This window comes from Stegodyphus dumicola, chromosome 6 (assembly GCF_044657685.1).
Source record: "Stegodyphus dumicola isolate Sdum_Otavi_A_Nest chromosome 6, ASM4465768v1".
Taxonomy (NCBI): domain Eukaryota; kingdom Metazoa; phylum Arthropoda; class Arachnida; order Araneae; family Eresidae; genus Stegodyphus; species Stegodyphus dumicola.
In genome coordinates, this window is record NC_140773.1 from 191,690,402 (window position 1) to 191,709,142 (window position 18,741).

General features: G+C 34.3%; 2 protein-coding genes across 3 annotated transcripts in view; one reads left to right on the forward strand and one right to left on the reverse strand.

Moving 5' to 3' along the window:
* The window catches only part of LOC118193179 (uncharacterized), a 120,522-nt gene that overhangs the window by 51,457 nt on the left and 50,324 nt on the right, over positions 1-18,741 (reverse strand). For both annotated transcript variants that reach the window (XM_035364226.2, XM_035364227.2), the window contains exon 2: positions 1,048-1,150. In XM_035364226.2, coding sequence (XP_035220117.2) covers positions 1,048-1,130 — 83 coding nt within the window. In that variant the 5' untranslated portion in view covers positions 1,131-1,150. The remainder of the gene's footprint in view (positions 1-1,047; positions 1,151-18,741) is intronic.
* Positions 12,841-18,741, forward strand: part of LOC118193180 (longistatin-like) — a 30,796-nt gene continuing 24,895 nt past the window's right edge. Inside the window, exon 1 of the mRNA XM_035364228.2 lies at positions 12,841-13,090. Within this exon, the coding sequence (XP_035220119.1) occupies positions 12,954-13,090 (137 nt within the window). The 5' untranslated portion in view covers positions 12,841-12,953. The remainder of the gene's footprint in view (positions 13,091-18,741) is intronic.

Sequence of the window (18,741 nt, forward strand, 5' to 3'; positions counted from 1 at the left end):
TTGATTGAATGAGAAACATATCTCATAACAAACATAAATTCAAGGAAATATGTATAAATGAAGTGCAGAAAAAAATTAGTAAAATTTAATAGGCCGTACAAGGAAGTCATTTTTTTTCATACTCCTGCATGAGTACGGGTTCCTTGTAGATTGAATTAACACAGAACTGATGATAGATTGATAAAATTTATTTTACCAAAAGAAAAAATTCACAATTCTGGAACATCCCACAAAAATACTCGTGCAGCTCTCCTCAGGGTGCAATCACAGGATGCAATCAGTAATTACACTTTAAATTGCTAAGAATGATAGACACAACGCAATGGAAAACGCATCTAAAAAACGAAACTACCATGGAGATATCTCAATACCTCGTAGTCGGCTCTGAACTAACAACCTACAGCAGAGGGCTCTCTTGATTCTTATATAGTTTTCACCCGGCCGCCCAGAGAGCTCTATTGCTTGTCGAAATTATATATGGAATCAATTACAGTTATTCAATTACAATAAACACTACCGTAGTACAGAGACCGGACCCAGAATGTCGCCAAGTCCGGCTACTTTTGGCGATTTCTCGACAAATTTGACTACAAAAATAGTCGCCAAAATCGTGTACAGCTTGGTGATATCTGGTCAGACTATCGAGACAGTCATTTACACAATGCTAAATAGATTTGTCTCTATATTCTTACTTTTCCGGCAAAGCATCGCTTCTATAGATTTTCATGTTACATTATAAAAAAAAAAAAAAAAAAAAAAAAAAAAAAAAAAAAAAAAACTGTAATTTCATTAAAATTGTTTACTTAGATCAAAATTCGTTAAAAAGCTTTCAATCGTCCTTATTTAAAATTACCTTATTTAAAATATTTTTTGAATTTTCTTATATTTTATTTGAAGCTACCGTGCTAAAAATAATTTTTAACGCTGAAATTTGAATAATAATACAGTGAAGATTTGATGATACACAGTTGATGCTATTAATGTTCCTGGAGGCAGCATGCACAATGGCGAATAGCGTAGCATTTTTCAGCACTTAATTATACTTACTCGGTAGTCAGACTTTTTGCTGTTATGGTATTTTTTCGAAACGTCTTACGAACATGTTTCATGGTGGAACAACCAGTTCCCATGATTTGCCGCTCTGAAGATGCTAGAAAACAAAAAAGATGCATATTAAAATGAAGATAAGCTACGCTTTAAAAAAAAAAAAAAAAAAAAAAAAAAAAATGAAAGGTTTAAGATTTTAAATTACTTCTAAAGGGGCGGGTTTTTTTTTAATGTTTTGTGTGTTGCCTTTATTTATTAAATATCATGTTCTACGTACTCAAACCATAAAATTCAATTGAACAGCAATATCGCAAAATAATTTTAAAATGAGCATATCTTTAGAATTTCAGATACACAGTCTCGCTCGCTGGAGATAATTTTTTTTTTCCTTCTCCCGGTACAGTGTTTCTTTAGCTCGCTTTGAATTCATCAAATTTCTTAATCAAAAATTCGTTAAAGTGTCATAAAATATGAAATCGATAATAAAACAAATTTCGAATTCCAAATTCATTGCTTCCAGATGCCCACATTCAGTGGAAGGTGACGTTATTAAAAATTCGATGGCTCTAGATACTGTTGTTTTATCACAATATGAGAAACATACATACATTCATGCAGATTCTTCATTATTTAATTTCTTTAAATATAATACAGGGCGATAATATTTGTTGGCAACAATTTGAAAAGTGAAACAACGCTTATCGTGAATCGAAGCAAAATGCCAAAACGAAGTTAATAGTCCTTCTGGTAAATGCCTCTTTAAACTAAAAAGTAAAAATTATCGAAAACAAAAGCAACACTTTTTTTTTTTTTTTTTCTAAAAATGTTCGTTCTGAGCATAGAGGCAAGGCAATTAGGAATTTCAGACATATGACACTAGTAATCTGTCTCGAATGCCATTTGCAATTCAAAATTTGCTATTGTAGAAAAGCAAAGTTGGTAATAATTTAAGATCGTTATTTTAAATATATCACGATGAGCTTCGATTCGTTTTTTATTTTTTTACTCACACTATAATCATGAATATTTTGTTTCTGTATAAATGAATTGAAAAAGAAGTTTCAGATTACCGAAGTGGAATTTAAATTGCTATTTACGAAGTATTAAATGAAAGGCGAAGATAAACTATAATTTGGACTTTAAATTTTTAAGAATATCGATAAACTCTACAAGGGGTGATCAAATGAAAAGGTACGAAACGACGTAAAAACGTAACAGTTAAGTATTTGCATATTCCGCCATGGGAGAACGTAGCGAGACATCTCGGGATGCGATTGGAGGGTCTGACTGGAATCGGAGCATGCGCTGGCTTCCGCATGCACAGGAGAGAGCAGAGGCTTTTAATCAAAAGCGGCGTCCAAATGATGCGGCAGTCCGTATGAGGACAGGATGGCGTTGGCGTTGCAAAATTCGACGATTGAGGAGCAGCGAGGTATTATCCGATTTCTGACAGCGGAAGTTGAGAAACCGGCAGCTTTTCATCGCCGGATGGAGACAGTTTACGGGGACAAATGTGTCTCTGACAAGTCTGTCAGAAGATGGAGTGCCAGTTTTCGTGCAGGCTGTGAGAGTGTGGGTGATGACTCGAGACCAGACCAGGCAAACACTGTCATCATGAGCGATCTCATCGACAAGGTGGACGACTTAGAGAGAAGTGATCGGCGTGTCACATTGCGAATGTTGGCGATGAAGGTGGATGTCAGCTATGGAACCGTGTGGACAATTGTTCACGACAGGCTGCGATATCGGAAGGTGTGTGCGGCTTGGGTTCCAAAGCAGCTCACCGACCAGCGAAAGGAACTGCGTATAGGGCTAGCACTGCAACATCTGTTTCGGTATCAGGAAGACCCCGCTTTCATGGAGCGGATCGTCACAGGTGATGAGACCTAATGACATCACTACAAGCCAGAGACAAAGCGGGACAGCATGCAGTGGAAGCATGCGTCGTCACCTCGCCCTAAAAAGTTCAAAGCCGTGCCGTTAGCAGGCAAAGTGTTGCTCACCGTCTTTTTCGACGTTCAAGGTCCGCTACTTGTGGAATTCCTCGAGCACAGAAAAACCATTAACTCCGTTGTGTACTGTGAGACACTCTGACGCCTGCGCAGGTCCATCAAGAACAAAAGATCGGGGCTGCTCATGAAGGGTCGGGTTCTGCTCCATGATAACGCGCGTCCACACGTCTCCAGAGTCACATACATAGAACTGGCCAAGTTCAAGTGGAAGACGTTGCACCATCCTCCCTAAAATCCGGACATGTCGCCCTGCGATTTCCATGTGTTTGGTCCACTGAAGAAACACCTGAAAGGGAAGCGCTTCAACTCGGACGACGCACTGAATGACGCTGTGATGGACTGGGTCTCGTCACGGCCACAGGAATTCTGGGAACAAGGAATCCTGCGGCTTGTTCATCAGTGGGATCGTTGTGCTCAGGCCTATGGTGTATATTTTGAATAAAGTCTACATTTGTACCCACCGTGTCGTTTCGTACCTTTTCATTTGATCACCTCTTGTACAAGGTATATAAAGCATTTCTGTCATTTTACTTTACGACGATTAATCCTCGTCTTCTTAGTGCTATCCCAGCGTCTCATTTTAGTCTCACCGAAATGTGATAAGTCTAACACACCTTTTATTAATTGCAAAGTTGCAACAGGTGCTTGTATTATAAATTCAATACATTCTAATTATATTAATTAAATATATTGCATTTATTTCTTTTAAACTCAAACAGTTTATTAACAAATTGAATTATTTAATTTCAGTAAGTTAAAGGATCTTGTACTTTGCTTAATAATAACACGCTAAGAACCGAATGACGATACTCTAACTCTTCTATATACGAAAGTGAACTGAAAATAAATTAATCTTATGTTTCATGTATTTAATGGAAACTGCTCTAGATTCCTGCTGTTCTTTTAATCTGTCAGTTTCGTCAGAATAGAATTTTATATGTTAAGAGAAGACAGTACGATTGAAGGAAAATGGATTAGCAGAATGAGCTACAAATGAGAGGGATTAAATTAGAAACCAGTTAATTTTTGTTGCAAATATGTTCTCAGTTAGTAATAGTAATAATTTGATTATTAAGGTTTTGAATCGAATGTCCGAAAGGAAATTATTGTAAGAAATGGTGAAAAGTTGGAAATAAGCAAAATCAAGTGGTTCCGAAAGTCTCCCACTCCAACTTGTCTAGAGGACTTTCGGATCTGCACGTATTTCAGGCACCCCCTTGCTGAACAGACACGATACGCTTACAAGCATCCCTGCCTTCTCCGGGATTCGAACTCAGGTCCATTAAGTAAGGTAGTCAGAGTTATTAACCACTATACCGTTTGTGCGGCAGAGATTTTTGGCAATACCTTCTTAAGATATTTAAGGATGTATTGGTTTATCAGGTAAGATTCAGGTGAAAGTGTAGTGGAACACCCAATGTTTACTATAAGTAATGTAGGTATAGTCCCACTACATTTTGGTTTAGAGAAAACCAGAAGATCACAAGACCCACCGAGCCGTCGTGACACGAAATATTTGTTTCACCCCACACCGACAGCCCCGAGACCTCCTGTGAACCCAAGGACTCTCAACCAAGACCCCGAGCATTTATTAAAATTTCGAAAATGTATACAAAAATATATATAACATTTAACAGATGGTGCCATCGCACTTACATGCTTTGGATACATATCCAGCTTCGACTTGTACAATTTGGTCTTGGTGGTTGCAATACATATATATTTTTTATAATAACATTTAACACAATTAATATACTATAATTTTGGCTAGTTATAAATAGATAATATAGTTTTGAGAATTCGAATTAATTAGTTTAGTAAAATTTAGTTCAGTAATGTAGTTCAATGTACATATTCAAATATAACGCAGTATATACTATATTCAAAAGATGTATAATAAATAATTCAATGATGTATAATTCCTAATAGTTTATAATTATAATAATGGTTTATAAAAGTTCTATAAAGTAATATATTGGGATATAGTTCAAAAATAGTTCCTTGCCATATAGTTCATGTATAGTTTGTATATAGTTGATAATAGTTTTTTATAGGATATTGGTAAATGTGGCAAAATTATTGCTGTTTTAGACAACAGAAATAATTATAACAGATCATTAACATTAGTAACTGCAATAGTTCATAATATTTCATTGTCAGTATTGTTGGTTTCATAATTAGCAGATTTATAGACATGATCATGTATAATTTTTAAAGTTAGCACTTAAAATAGTATATAATATATATTGAAATTTTGACTGATATCATATCTATTAGATATAATTAAAATAGTTATAATAGGTATAATAATAGTAGACCAAAAGCCATAATTATAATAGTTCCTTGAGATAAAGTTTATTATACGAATCAGTACCTTCTTTCCCTCTTTTTTTCCCTTTTTACTTCCTAGGAAGTAAAAAGGGAAAAAAAGAGTTTCTTTTACTTCCTACAGGAAGTAAAAAGGAAGTATTGTAAACGTGAAAATTTCAGGCAGCATATTTCAAGGAAAATATCCATTTTGACCGCTATCGAATGCAATTTAACGATGTTTTTGCGTGATATCTGTACGTAAGGACAGAATAAAGGACTCGTTTCCTCCAAAAAAATTATAAAACTGCTTTAAAATTAATTCTGAAGAGAAATTTTCGTGGCGTCTGTACGAATGTATGTACGTACGTGCGTACAAACTTACGTACGTATTCTCGCATAGCTCAAAAACGAGTAGCCTCAGAACGTTGAAATTTTGTATATAGGACTGCTATAACATGCAGATGTGCACCTCGTATTTTGGTTGCAATCGGCCACACCAAACGTATATAAATATATTTATATATACGAATCGATATCCACTCTGTTACCCGGCTCAGTGATCTCAGTTTCTTTACTCTTATATGTTTGTAAATTGTACATTTTTTGCTTTAAAAATGATTGAATTATGTTGTTTTTATCTTCCGGTTAAGTTTTTTATGCCTTTAGTAAATCTGCATGCAATATTTTTAGAATTATCAACAATTTTAAAGTTGTTTAAGTGCCGCTACGCCTTTTTTTGATGGCGGCCATTGATTGTTTACATTTGAAATAGTAGACTAGTGGATTTGTTGCCAATCTAGAGAAACTTAGCTTCGCAACAACAAAGATAACGCCTTCATTTATTATTGCCAATTAAATAATGCTTAATCCTTTCTGGAATTTTTTCGAGGTGGTGTACGGTGTATTTAATTACGGCAAAGCACACTAGGGCTATCTGCCTAAGGGGAGGGATGCCTTCGTGGAGGACTTTATAAGGGAAACTGGCTCGTATACACGTTACACATGGGGAAAACCACGAAAACACCCATGCAGCCAGCCCGTTCGCGGTATTCGAACCTCAGACCGAACTACCAGTGTTCAGCGACTTTACCGCTCGGCCGCTGGTGGGCGAATTTTTTCGAGGAAATAAGTGTTTAAAATTTACTTCGTAATTTTTAATATAGATATTTTGAGTTTTTATGTCTTTTTGCCTTCTCGCGAAGTGAGAACTGAATTAATTAAACGAGAAATACTCAATCGTCTGTGAAAAACTGTTTCTTTTTTGTTTTGTCTGGTTAATTTCTTTTATACATCATTCTAGCTTTATTATAGTATTTGAATAGAACATGTGGCAACGATTAGATAATTCTATTCTTTAAATGATATAAATTTTGTGCATTATGAGTTATAATATGAACGAAATATAATACTGTTAAGTGAATCTAGCGCCAGAGTGTCACTATGATTAACAAATACTAGAGTGAACTTTAAAGAATGCATTTATTCTATTGTGGTTTATGCGCTGTCGGCGAAGTAGATTTAATTCAATCCAATAAGTTTAAATTAAATGCAAGAAAAAAATGCGTATAATTTAATATTCCGTACAAGGAAGTCATGTGGAGTACACATCAGATTTTTTACTATACCATTATTATTACAAGGATTTGTTTTTAAGATAATAATGTAATAATTTTAGAAGAATTACAGCTTCAGAAATGAATTTTGACATTAATTACGTTAGTGCTCACATAAATTTTTGCCTATTAAAGATAGATATTTGAATGTATTTTTTATTTTCTTTTTTAAATGTTTGTTGTTTATTGCAAAACGAAGGAAGGCATTGATATTTGAATTAGGCAATTTAATATGAGTTGACGTTGTTAATGGACTTTGAGTAATATAATAGATTGGATCATCTTTATTCGCAGATACACATTGCTCGGAGTTTGAGATGTTTATTCTGAAGAAGTATGTGGAAAATGACCCATGACCAGTTAAAAAGCGGTTTATATAACGATTGACCATTGTACATGTAACATTTACATCAGGTGCTATTGATGTAATCGTCTTCCTGTATTTATTGTTGCCCATTCTCCTTCCCCCATTTGGAAGTTGATTTTTTTTATGTAGATATTTCTTGAGATAAGATTTCGGCCAGGAGATTTTTTTGGAAAGCATATTATTGTTGGTAGTAGCTGATTTGGCTGCTGAATCGGCTTCTTCGTTACCAAGAACTCCGATGTGAGCCTTTATCCAATAAATGTTTGGTGATATTTGAAGATATTGGATAATTTTATTAAAAATATCTTGAATTATTTGAGATGTATGTTTGGAATTTTGTAGAGCTAATATTGCTGATTGACCACATGAGAAAATATCGAGTTTTTGTAAATTGTCATCGATTAAGTCTTCTAGTGCCATTCGAATTGCGTGTAGTTCTGCTTGAAAGATATTATTTTCCTTGCAAGTCGATTTTGGAGAGTTATTTTCTGGGTTTGATCTATTTGTATTATACATGCACAGCCAATCCTAAGTCCATTTTCGATCCATCTGTATATATTATTGGTGGAGATAATTGACTGGTTGGAGGTTTTATTGTGCTATACATTTTAGGGTTAGAGGCAGGATGTCTTCTGTAGGGGTTGACTGAAGTTTCGAAATTGTTTGGATTAAATATTTCATCATGTAATATGCAGGATTTTTTTAAATTTGAGGATTGTGGCTTTTGCATGTTCAGTTTGCGCTTATATATGAAGAGGTACTATTCCTGAAAGTACGCATAGGACAGCATTTGATGTTGTTTTATAACATTTCGTGATCCGGAGAAGGAAGTGACGTTGTATGGCTTGCAGTTGTTTTTTGTTTCCGAACAGTCATAGGTTGCGCCAAAATTTCTGCACCGTATAAGACTTTTTTTGTTATTACTGTATTGAAATTATTTTTAATTCCAATATTATTTTACTCAATATTACTGTATTGAAATTATTTTTAATTTTTGGAGTAAATTTGTTATTGCTGTATTACATGTATTGTATTGGCTTTGTCAGCGATGCTGACCGTTGTGATATTTCCTCGCTCAACTCTGAGACTTACGTTATCCGGCATTAGCCTTTTTGCTAGTAGAATCACTCGCGCATTTAGTTAGAGTCGAGACAACGCTTATTTTATCTGGAATCCCGCAAGCTGCGGAGATTTAAAATATAAGCACAAGCCGCGCATCTGTTCATTTTACGGTTTTCTAAACCTTCTTTGACTTAGTCGTTATTTCCATAGACGGAGCCGTAAGTCGCTTGACAATCTCAGAAAGATCCAATTTAAACTAATTAAGGCATGGAACTAAAACTAAATGAACCTTTAAACAAGACAAGCGCATGCTTAAAACATTTAGGGAAAGAGGGATCATGAAAAGATCCTTATGAATCCAAGGAAAAGAGAAGTATAAAAAAAATTTCCATTGCCGGTTTTACCATGGAATAGATATTGCAACTAAACCGAAATCAAGAGAGAAAGAATGGGGGGGGGGATCTTACGTTATGCCATGAATGTATATAAGGCCTGCAACAGTTTTAATCGGACCCTGAATGGAACCCTACACAGGTTTAGCAGCCTCATACATACACTTAGCTACTGGCGCAACTTAATTCATTCTGGAAATCTATGGTATGTATTATGCTTGCTTGTTTGATTAGTTACGGCAAAGTACGTGAAAATTATCTACTTAAACATTGCTTTCTTGGAGGTGTTCCAAGGATAACAGACTCGTACTCACCTTGCATTTGAAGCATTGGGAAAATCTACGAAAACGCCCATGCAGCCAGACCGTTCGCCTCAATTCGAGCATGGATCGAAATATAAATACTCATTGATCTTATACCCACTTAGGCACAGATAGACCAGTAGATATCATGTAAACAGGGAAAACATCTGGGACATTGACTGTCATATTATCAGAAGACTAAGAATAGATTCAATACTTCAAAAAATATCAATTATATTTTAGTATGTTTGTTATTCTATCTTCAACTGACAAGAAACTTACTTACAAATTTGAAAAATGGCATGTGTAAAATTGTAATCAAGTACGCAACACAAATATTATTTATTTATAAGTAGAATTTCATAGTTGTTTTGAAAGTATATATATTTCAGAACATTTTTGCCCCGCATGAAGCATACAAAATAAATAAATAAAATAAGAACGAACATTTCAGACAAACATACTAAAAGTCTTATCCGCATCTACTGTTATATTTATCAAATTAGTTATAGGTACACGAAATAATATTAAAAAAAAAAAAAAAAAAGAAGAGCTCAATGTTTAAGTTGAAAAAATGTTACTTTCAACATATAAGTTTCTAAAAGGTTGGATATCCGTAGATATTTTTATTAATATCGAAACCAAAACCCTGATAAGTAGTTTCGACTGTTTTTCGGAAACTTAAAACAATCTAGAATTATAATACACGATTGAAACAAATTTTGGTTCTCCAATCCAGAACCACTTCTCTTCTAAAACTTTTGGCAGTTATCACCTCTAGCTCTTTGGAATACCCATTTAATAACTATGCAACTTCCAGATGTGCTAAATTTTGCCATGTAATTAGTTCACAACAAAATCCAAATCGATATTCTAGAGTTGTAGGTCCGGCAAAAATATAAAAACCAAGGAACTACCGGTTACCTGCTGAAAAGCAATTAAAACAGCGTGGGAGTGACAGAGAACAACGCTCCGGCGGGCTTTAACTGGGCAGGTGGGTAAGCAGTAAAAAAGCCCTCTCTAAAATCATTACTTCCTTATTCATTACTCTCTAAAATTCATTAGCTGCGGGGCGCGTCACCATTTTTCACGTCGAATCGACGCTAATGGTGCGGAAATTAGCTTTGTCGGCCCGGGATAAATGAGGTGCCTTCGGATAGGCCTATTTTAATGTTTGCCAGTCCTGTGGTAGAAGAGGGCCCCCAGAGATTGGCGAAAACAAACTGCGCCCGACAGTGCAGGCGAAAGGGCTTTTTGGCGCGATTTCTAGATTGCTTATATTTATAGATGTTGCAAACATGTTAATAGGATAAAGTTTTTAGACAGAAATTAACAAGATGCATGGTTAATTTAAACTGGACTTGGTTACCGTGGTAACTTGACGTTGCGTTATGATGACGCGCTGTATCGAAAAAAAGGCAGCAATTACAATACGTTTGAAAATTGGTTCTGTTCCTTATGAAATTTGTACACAGTCCAGTCACATTAATGTGACCACCACGTACTTTCCATGTCAGAGTCAAATAACCAATCACAGAAGGCAGGTGGCAGCACAGTGCAGTTGAGCGTATATAAAGGGTGTGTGAGTGCTTCGGAAAACATTTCAATCGTTGGCGTAATGCAGAAACGAAGCGATTTATCCGACTTCCAAAAGGGCATGATCATTGGCTTTCGGGCCAAGGGTGGAAGCATTTCCGAAACGGCTGAGTTTGTGAACTGTTCGCGTGCCACCGTGGTAAAAGTGTACCGTGAATGGCAAAATGGGACTGTCCAAAATCAGCGACGTGGCAAATGTGGTGCACCACGGGCCATAGATGACAGAGGCGAACGACGGTTGCGGAGATGCGTTCGGGCAGATAGACGGGCTACCGTTGAGCAACTGACCACCAAAATGAACCAAGGGGGTACCAAAAGTGTCTCCCAAAGTACTATTCAGCGAACATTGCTGCGTCTGGGCCTCCGAAGCAGACGCCTGGTTCGTGCACCTATGCTGACTGCTGTTCATCGACGGCGAAGGCTAGAATTTGCACGCCAGTACAGCAGCTGGACGTCCACTGAGTGGCGACAGGTTGCGTTTTCGGATGAATCACGTTTTATGCTCCATCGGACAGATGGACGTTGGCGTATAAGGCGTGAAACCTCTGAAAGGAACCACCCTGCAACCATTGCCGGAACGGTCCAAGCTGGAGGCGGGAGCATTATGGTCTGGGGAATGTTTTCCTGGCATTCTCTAGGTTCACTGATCATTGTGGAAGGCACAATGGATCAATACAAGTACGCATCTGTCCTTGCGGACCATGTTCACCCCTACATGCGCATTGTTTTTCCTCAGGATGATGGCATCTTCCAGCAGGACAATGCGAGGTGCCATACAGCTGCCAGTGTACGTGCGTGGTTCGAAGAGCACCAGGATGAGTTTACCATCCTCCCCTGGCCAGCAAACTCACCTGACTTAAACCCAATCGAGCATCTGTGGGATACATTTAATTACAAGTGAACAGCTTTTTTGACTGTTAAAAATTTATAAAAAATAATAGATTGACGGATGAATATCTACAATCCACGATGAAGATAATTTCCGATAATTTTTTTCCCGAGGCTTTTATCAGAATCGCAACTCCATCAAACGTCAGGCTTTAGTAAGAAATTAAGAAGTTTATAATTACTTAAATATAAATATATATATATTTATTTATGCCCTGAAATATTTATGCCCTTAATTTAATGAATGAGAGAAATATTGTCATTATTTATTCTCATGTTTTGTTCTGCTTCGAAATTTTTCTTTGAAAATGTTTTCATAAATTAATTAAATAACTTGTTTATTTTTATGTTAAATTAAAGTAAGTTATTTAATAATTAATTAGCATATTAAAATTATTTGAAATAAATGTCAATCTGAAAATTTAATAGCTTTCAGTATGTTTCAGTTACTAAGTGAAACCAACAGAAATTTCTTGCAATATCACCTTTTGGATTTCGTATTAAAAAATAAGTATAAATTTGAATTTTTTCTTTTGCGTTATTATTATTATTATTATCTTCGTTTATGTACGTTTTGATAAATATTTAATAAGAGAAATTTAAAATTTAGTTTAAATATTTTTTTTATTTTGGCCATGAAAGTTTTCCTTTTATATAAAAATAAATAAATAAATCTTTTTCAGATCTAGCACTTGGCCAGCGTACAATTTGTGTTTGAGACTACTGTATAATACTATAATTCTAAGTTCCAAATAAAGCCAAAATTGTTGCATCATGAAAGTTTCTTAATAGAGAAATTCTTAGTACGAAAGTCTTAAATCATTCATTTTTTAAACTGGTGGCTGTTTGAGTGATATTTAGTCACGTAATCCTTTTTTTTTTTTTTTTTTTTTTTGAAATACCTCAATTCCATTCTCCGCAATAATAGTTTTGTCAGGTCCTGTGGAAAGTTAATTCTATTCATAGTGTCTTTCATATTTTACAAAATTTCTAAGAATAGTAAAATGCAAATAATTTGTTTCCTTATTTTGGCACCTTAAAAAATTTCCAAGCTTAATATAAATATATTATAGCGACAAATATTTAGTCACAAATTCAATATTTTCATCACTTTCCATTTTTATTTGTGATATGACAGCAATTAAAAATTCGCTAAACTTATTTATAGTTATATCAATTACTGAGGAACATTTTACCATATGTCATATTATTATTCATTTCAGAATGAAAGACATATAAGAATGGTAGCAGACGATAACATCTGCAAACACAGCCACAGCTGGCATTCGCATATGAATTGACACAACAATGTACAGTTTCTTTAAACTGGTCAAATTGCTGAAGCTTATGGCTGAGAGTGTAGCATGTTAGCATTGTTTGTGGTGCTCGTATCAATATCCGCTGGGGTCGAAGGTCACGGGACACATTTAAATAATCACCAACATCGCATTAAAGAACTGAAGGAAAAATGGAGTGTAGACCATGTGATCAGAGATATAGAGTAAGTTTGGAAATGAACAGTTTTATTTTTGTCCAAAATTTTAATCAATGAGTGTAAAATCTAACACATGTGTTATTTATATAAGCAAACGATAATTCCGTAAGTGGATTAGATATAACATATGATTTATAATTAAGACTTTATTAATTATTCTAAGATTAATATATATTATTAGATATAACATATGATTTATAATTAAGACTTTATTATTAATTATTCATAAGACTTTATTAATTATTCTAAAAATATTTATGAAATTTTTCAGTTGGATATATTTTATTAATACTATGAACAAATATGTAGAAATATTTTAATATTGATATTTATATCAATTATTGGGAAACATGTTATTCATATGTAGTACACTTTTTACACTAAGCAACGTACTGTCATAATTTGAAAGACAGAAAAATTATTAAGAAATCCGTGCATTGTTATTAGATTGCTAAACTTATGACACTAATAAGTAACCCAATGCTAGATAAATTTGAAATCTTATACGCAGGTATGACAACAGTTCTTGGGACTATAAGTATAAGTAACTTATAGTAGTTTGTAATTTTTCGAAGATACTGCTGTGGTAGTAAATCTGGTTACCAAAAATGAAAGTTTAAAATTAATTTCTCTCTTTTTTTAATTGTTTCCCTACCAATATTTTCAATTGGGTATCTACAAAAAATTTTTTAAATTTCTCATTTTTTAACTTTTACACTATATAGTTCATTTATTTGAGTTACTATTCGTATAGAAATTGATTTAAAAAAATATATTTTTCTCAATAAAACAATATTATTATTTATTCTTATTCTAAATAGAAACTGGCATACTCCTAAGTTTTCTTAAGATGGAAATCACAGAAACTAAAAACAACTAAATTAAAAATGCAGAATAATTATTTGGGGATTACTTAACACCTTTTCGAAGTATCGAATATTCAGGACAATTAAAATTATGTTCTTGGTCTATATTTTCAAATTAAGACAAAAATTTTTGACAGATCATTCATCCTCTTCTTAATCGTAAGTGTACTTCACAGGCGGCATCTTTTAACTTCATTTACCTAATACGTAATTTATATTTTTAAATCATATCGTTTGAGATATGATAAACGGTACATCTTTAAACTCAAGTTCTTTCAAACATAAAAGATTTCTTTTCTTGGATGTAAGCAGTTTCTGTACTTTAAACAAACAGTTTTTATGAAATGAATCAATTTTTTTTCTGATCAACCATCATTCTTCATAAAAAACATTTAAAAAAAGGCACTTTTATGATTGCAGAGCTTTAATATACAAAATTGTAAGAGAAATATTATGTACTTCCTTTCGAATCAACAGCCATTGAAAATTGCAAAACAGCATGCTAAAACACGTTGGCTGTCAAAATGTCTTTTCATTAAAAGCAAACAGTTATATCAATAAAAAGCTTGTTAGATTAGTAAAAATTACTGGCGCAAGACCAAAAATGGTTATATTGTAATAAAAAGTTTGATTTTACAGAAAAATTTAATTAGAGAACGTTATTAAATGAAATTTAACATTATTGTGTCTCCCTTTTATATGCTAATTACTTTAAGCTACCTTTCATGTTCTTAATTTTTATAAGCTTTGATATTCTTCAGATAGAAACAGGGAGGTTTTAGTTTTGGAGTTTGGCAACGAAATCGGATCTTCTGTTTTCAGCTGAGAACGTGTGTTAAATTGGTTAAGTGAAACAATTATGTTATCGTAATTAAACAATCATATATTCAATTTATTTTAAGTCTATAAATTGTGATTCTCGTATTTAGTTCATTTAGAATTTTCGTGTATTTGTTACCTTTGCTCACATTATTTGCTGACTGAGATTCATAAAAATAGCTTATGGAATTTTTTTAGTATGAAAATATAAAATTTGTTAATTCTTTATCATTATTAATTCCTTATTAATTTGTTATTCTTTATTATTATTAATTATCTCTTTCAGCGTAATTCGAGCTAATTCTGGCATTAAAACTACACGCGTTATATCTAAAAAGTATTCTATATTACATCATTAAAAAAGAATTCTATATTAAAATGCATTTTCTTTAAATACTTCCAAAATACAAATTAAGTAAACAGAAGTTTTTCGCTGGTTAATTAATTACAGGGAACCTTTCTGTAGTCGAATAAACGGAAATGTGACTACTGAAAGAGACGGAAACAGGAATAGCGTAGAAAGACTTGTTCCCGCAAGAACATTAACCATTTTATTAGTCATTTGTTAGGGGAAGGATATTGGAGTGACAGGATATGTAGTTTAACGGCCACTGAGACTAATAGCTCGGACAGGACTGTTGATCTTATCGCCATGGTTACAACACAAAAATCGAAAAGCAAGCTGTTATAATAAATCTTATTCTCGAGCTTATGAAATCGTTCTGCTGGGAATACAGTAATCTTGTTTACTCAGTTTCGTCTTACTTTCACGAAAGTTCAGTAATTATTTTCAATTATATTGCACATTTTGAGAAAGCGTGCTTAAAAAACTAAAATAAGAACTTTATATATCTGTTTCCTCTTTAGAACAAACAGTTCCCTATTATGATCTTGAATCAAAGAATAAATTATTGTTTGTAGGAAAGGAAAATGTTCGTGAGAATGCACTACGATGAATCTTCGATCTGGAAACGCTCTTATACTTGCAAAACTTTCCTTTGATTATATTTACCACGGAGTTTACAAGGAGTGCATTCTTAGCTCCACGATATTGGTGGTAGAATAGTGGTGTGGCAGAATGACTTACGGTTTCAAAACATTAAATCAGTGAATTAGTCATATTGGTTTTCTATAATTGTTACAAAGTGTTGAATGAAAAGCATTGAGCATGCCTCAGTTTCTTTTTCACGATATTTCATGAAAGGGGCAGCTCTGAGCTAATTTTCTGAAGATTATACATAACGTGTTTCAATCCATTTATGGAAGCTAAATCAAGTTCGTGGAAAAAATTTTATTCTCAAAATAAAGATACGTATGGCATTCTACATAAATTAGCAACTAGGAAATTCTTTGTTCCCACAAAAATTACGCTTCCTAACAAAGATCACGCAAGCAACAGCAATAGTATTCCTGATTCCCAGATTCTGTCTCAAGAAGCAGCAACCAAAATCCTTGAAGCTATCTTCATGGATGACAATTCAGAAGATGACATAACCGAGCAGAGAGAGATTAGACTTTCCAATTTCTCACAGAATCGCTCAAAAGACTTCCCCTTCATTCTACAAGAAATTAATAATATTATCAAGCATCTCAACAATAAGAAAGCCGCGGGCCCCGACTCTATAAACAACAAAATTCTAAAAATTATGCACAATTATGACCCAAGAATCCTTCTTAATTTCTTCAATAAATGCTTAGAATTGTCGACCTTTCCCGATAACATGAAGAAAGGACAAATTATACTTTTCGAGAAGAATGATAGGAACCCCGAAGATCCTTCTGCATTTCGGCCAATAAATTTGCTTCCCGCCATAGGAAAAGTTCTAGAAAGACTTATTTCCGGGCGGTTGAGATATCACTTTATCAAAAATCAAACAATCAGTAAACACCAGTACGGATTCAAAGCCAACACAAGCACTATTCATGCAATTGATAAAATACTGAAGCAAATCCAACAGAATAAATCAAAAGGTGAACATAGTGCACTTATTTGTGTTGATTTGAAAAGTGCCTTCGACTCAATATGATGGCCTTCAGTATTACATGCACTTAATAAAGCCAACTGTCTTTTTAATCTTCTTTATATTCACATACATTACTTTCATAATAGAGAAAGCATATTTATTCATAACAACATGATAACCAGCAAAAAATTTACTAGAGAATGTTCCCCAGGATCCTGCTTGAGTGCTGATTTCTGGGCCCTCACCTTTAATGACGTCTTAAAATATGAATTTCCCGATCATACGAAGATCTTCGCGTTTGCGGATGTAGAGACATCCTCGAAAGGAATGTGAAACGTTCTCTCAAACAGCTTAACATAGAATACCAGAGGTTGAAACTCTGCATTTCGCAACTGAAGTCCAAGGCTATACTTTTTAACAAGCCAGGCCAAAAGCTCTTAAGAAAGCCCACCTTCACCCTGGACGGAAAGAAAATTAAGATTACCAAAGTCCTGAAGTTTCTGAGTATCCACATAGATAACCAACGTAATTTTATTTATAATCTCACAGAGACTCAGAAAAAGACAAATAAATCGCTAATAATTTCAAAAAAATGCTAGGCAGTAACTGGGCACTTCGTCCTCATATTCAAAAAATTTTATTTACAACAGTAATTTCAAGTACAGTTAATTATGGGGTTGCAATCTGGGCGAAAACTAATACAGAAAGGAAGAAAAGGAAACTTTTCGCCATTCAGAAATTTTTTCTCCAGAGCATCTGCAAAGCCTATAGAACGACAGCTAATTACTCTCTATGCATTCTCACTGGGATTCCTCCCCTTCATTTAATTGCGACGAAGGCTTCAATGAAAGCCAAAGTATTCCAGTTGAAAGAAGATGCTTACCTGAACGGCACCACCTTGAGCCTCCAGCCATACCTTTGACTTACCATCCTGCAAAGTATTGCAATTTAATAATCAATACGGACGCATCAGCAATCAATAGTCAAGAATGTCCAAGAGCATTTACAGACTGCTCTAAAATTCATGGAGAAGTGTACGCAGCATCAGTAATCTATTTATCTTCCTATATTTCAACAATATGGCAAGGAAAACTATCTCCAGAAAACTCTGTTTATCAAGCTGAGCTGTCAGCAATTCAATCTGCAGTAAATAAAGCTATATCAAATAATTTCAGGATAATAGCTATCTATTCAGACAGTCAATCTGCATTATATACCCTGAAGGACAGAAACAATAAGAACCAACTGGTTCAGGATATTCAAAATACAATAAGTGACCACTTAGAAATCCAGTTTTTCCTCAATTGGGTGAAAGCCCACAACGAAAACGACGGCAATGAGGCAGCTGACCTCCTTGCGAAGGATGCAATGACTAACATCAACAGTGAGGTAATTCATGTCCTGTGGCCCAAGTCCCATTTAAAATTTACACTGAATGCAATTTTCGACTCAAAGTGGCAAGAAGAGTGGGATTCTGCATTGCAAGGCAGAAGAGTCCACATTTTTTTCTCAAAAACTGGCAAAGAGGCACTACACTATGACCATGTTCTGAATCAGTATATCACAGGGCACGGTCCTTTCCCACCTACTTTCATGACAGAGGCATGTGCCCCACGGATCTCTGCATATGTGGCGAAAGGGGTGACCTTGATCATTACATTTTTTACTGTAATCTAACAGACGGCAAACATCTGATTAAGCCTAACAACAATCTAATATCATTTAAGAAATACGCAATAAAGAACAGGCACCTTAGGGCTAAAATCAGAGTCGCTCTTATACATATCCAAAGACTCGGACTGGATATTTGTCATATCTAATGCTTATTCATCTCCATATGTTACTAAAATATATTTATCCTTTTTTTTTTTTTTTTTTTTTTTTTAAATTTTATTTTAATGTTTTAACAGTTTCATTTATCTACGCAATGCCAATGAACGGGAGCTCCAAAGACTTGCTTATTACACCTTCCGCCTTAGAAAAGACATTTATTCTTACATTTAAACTT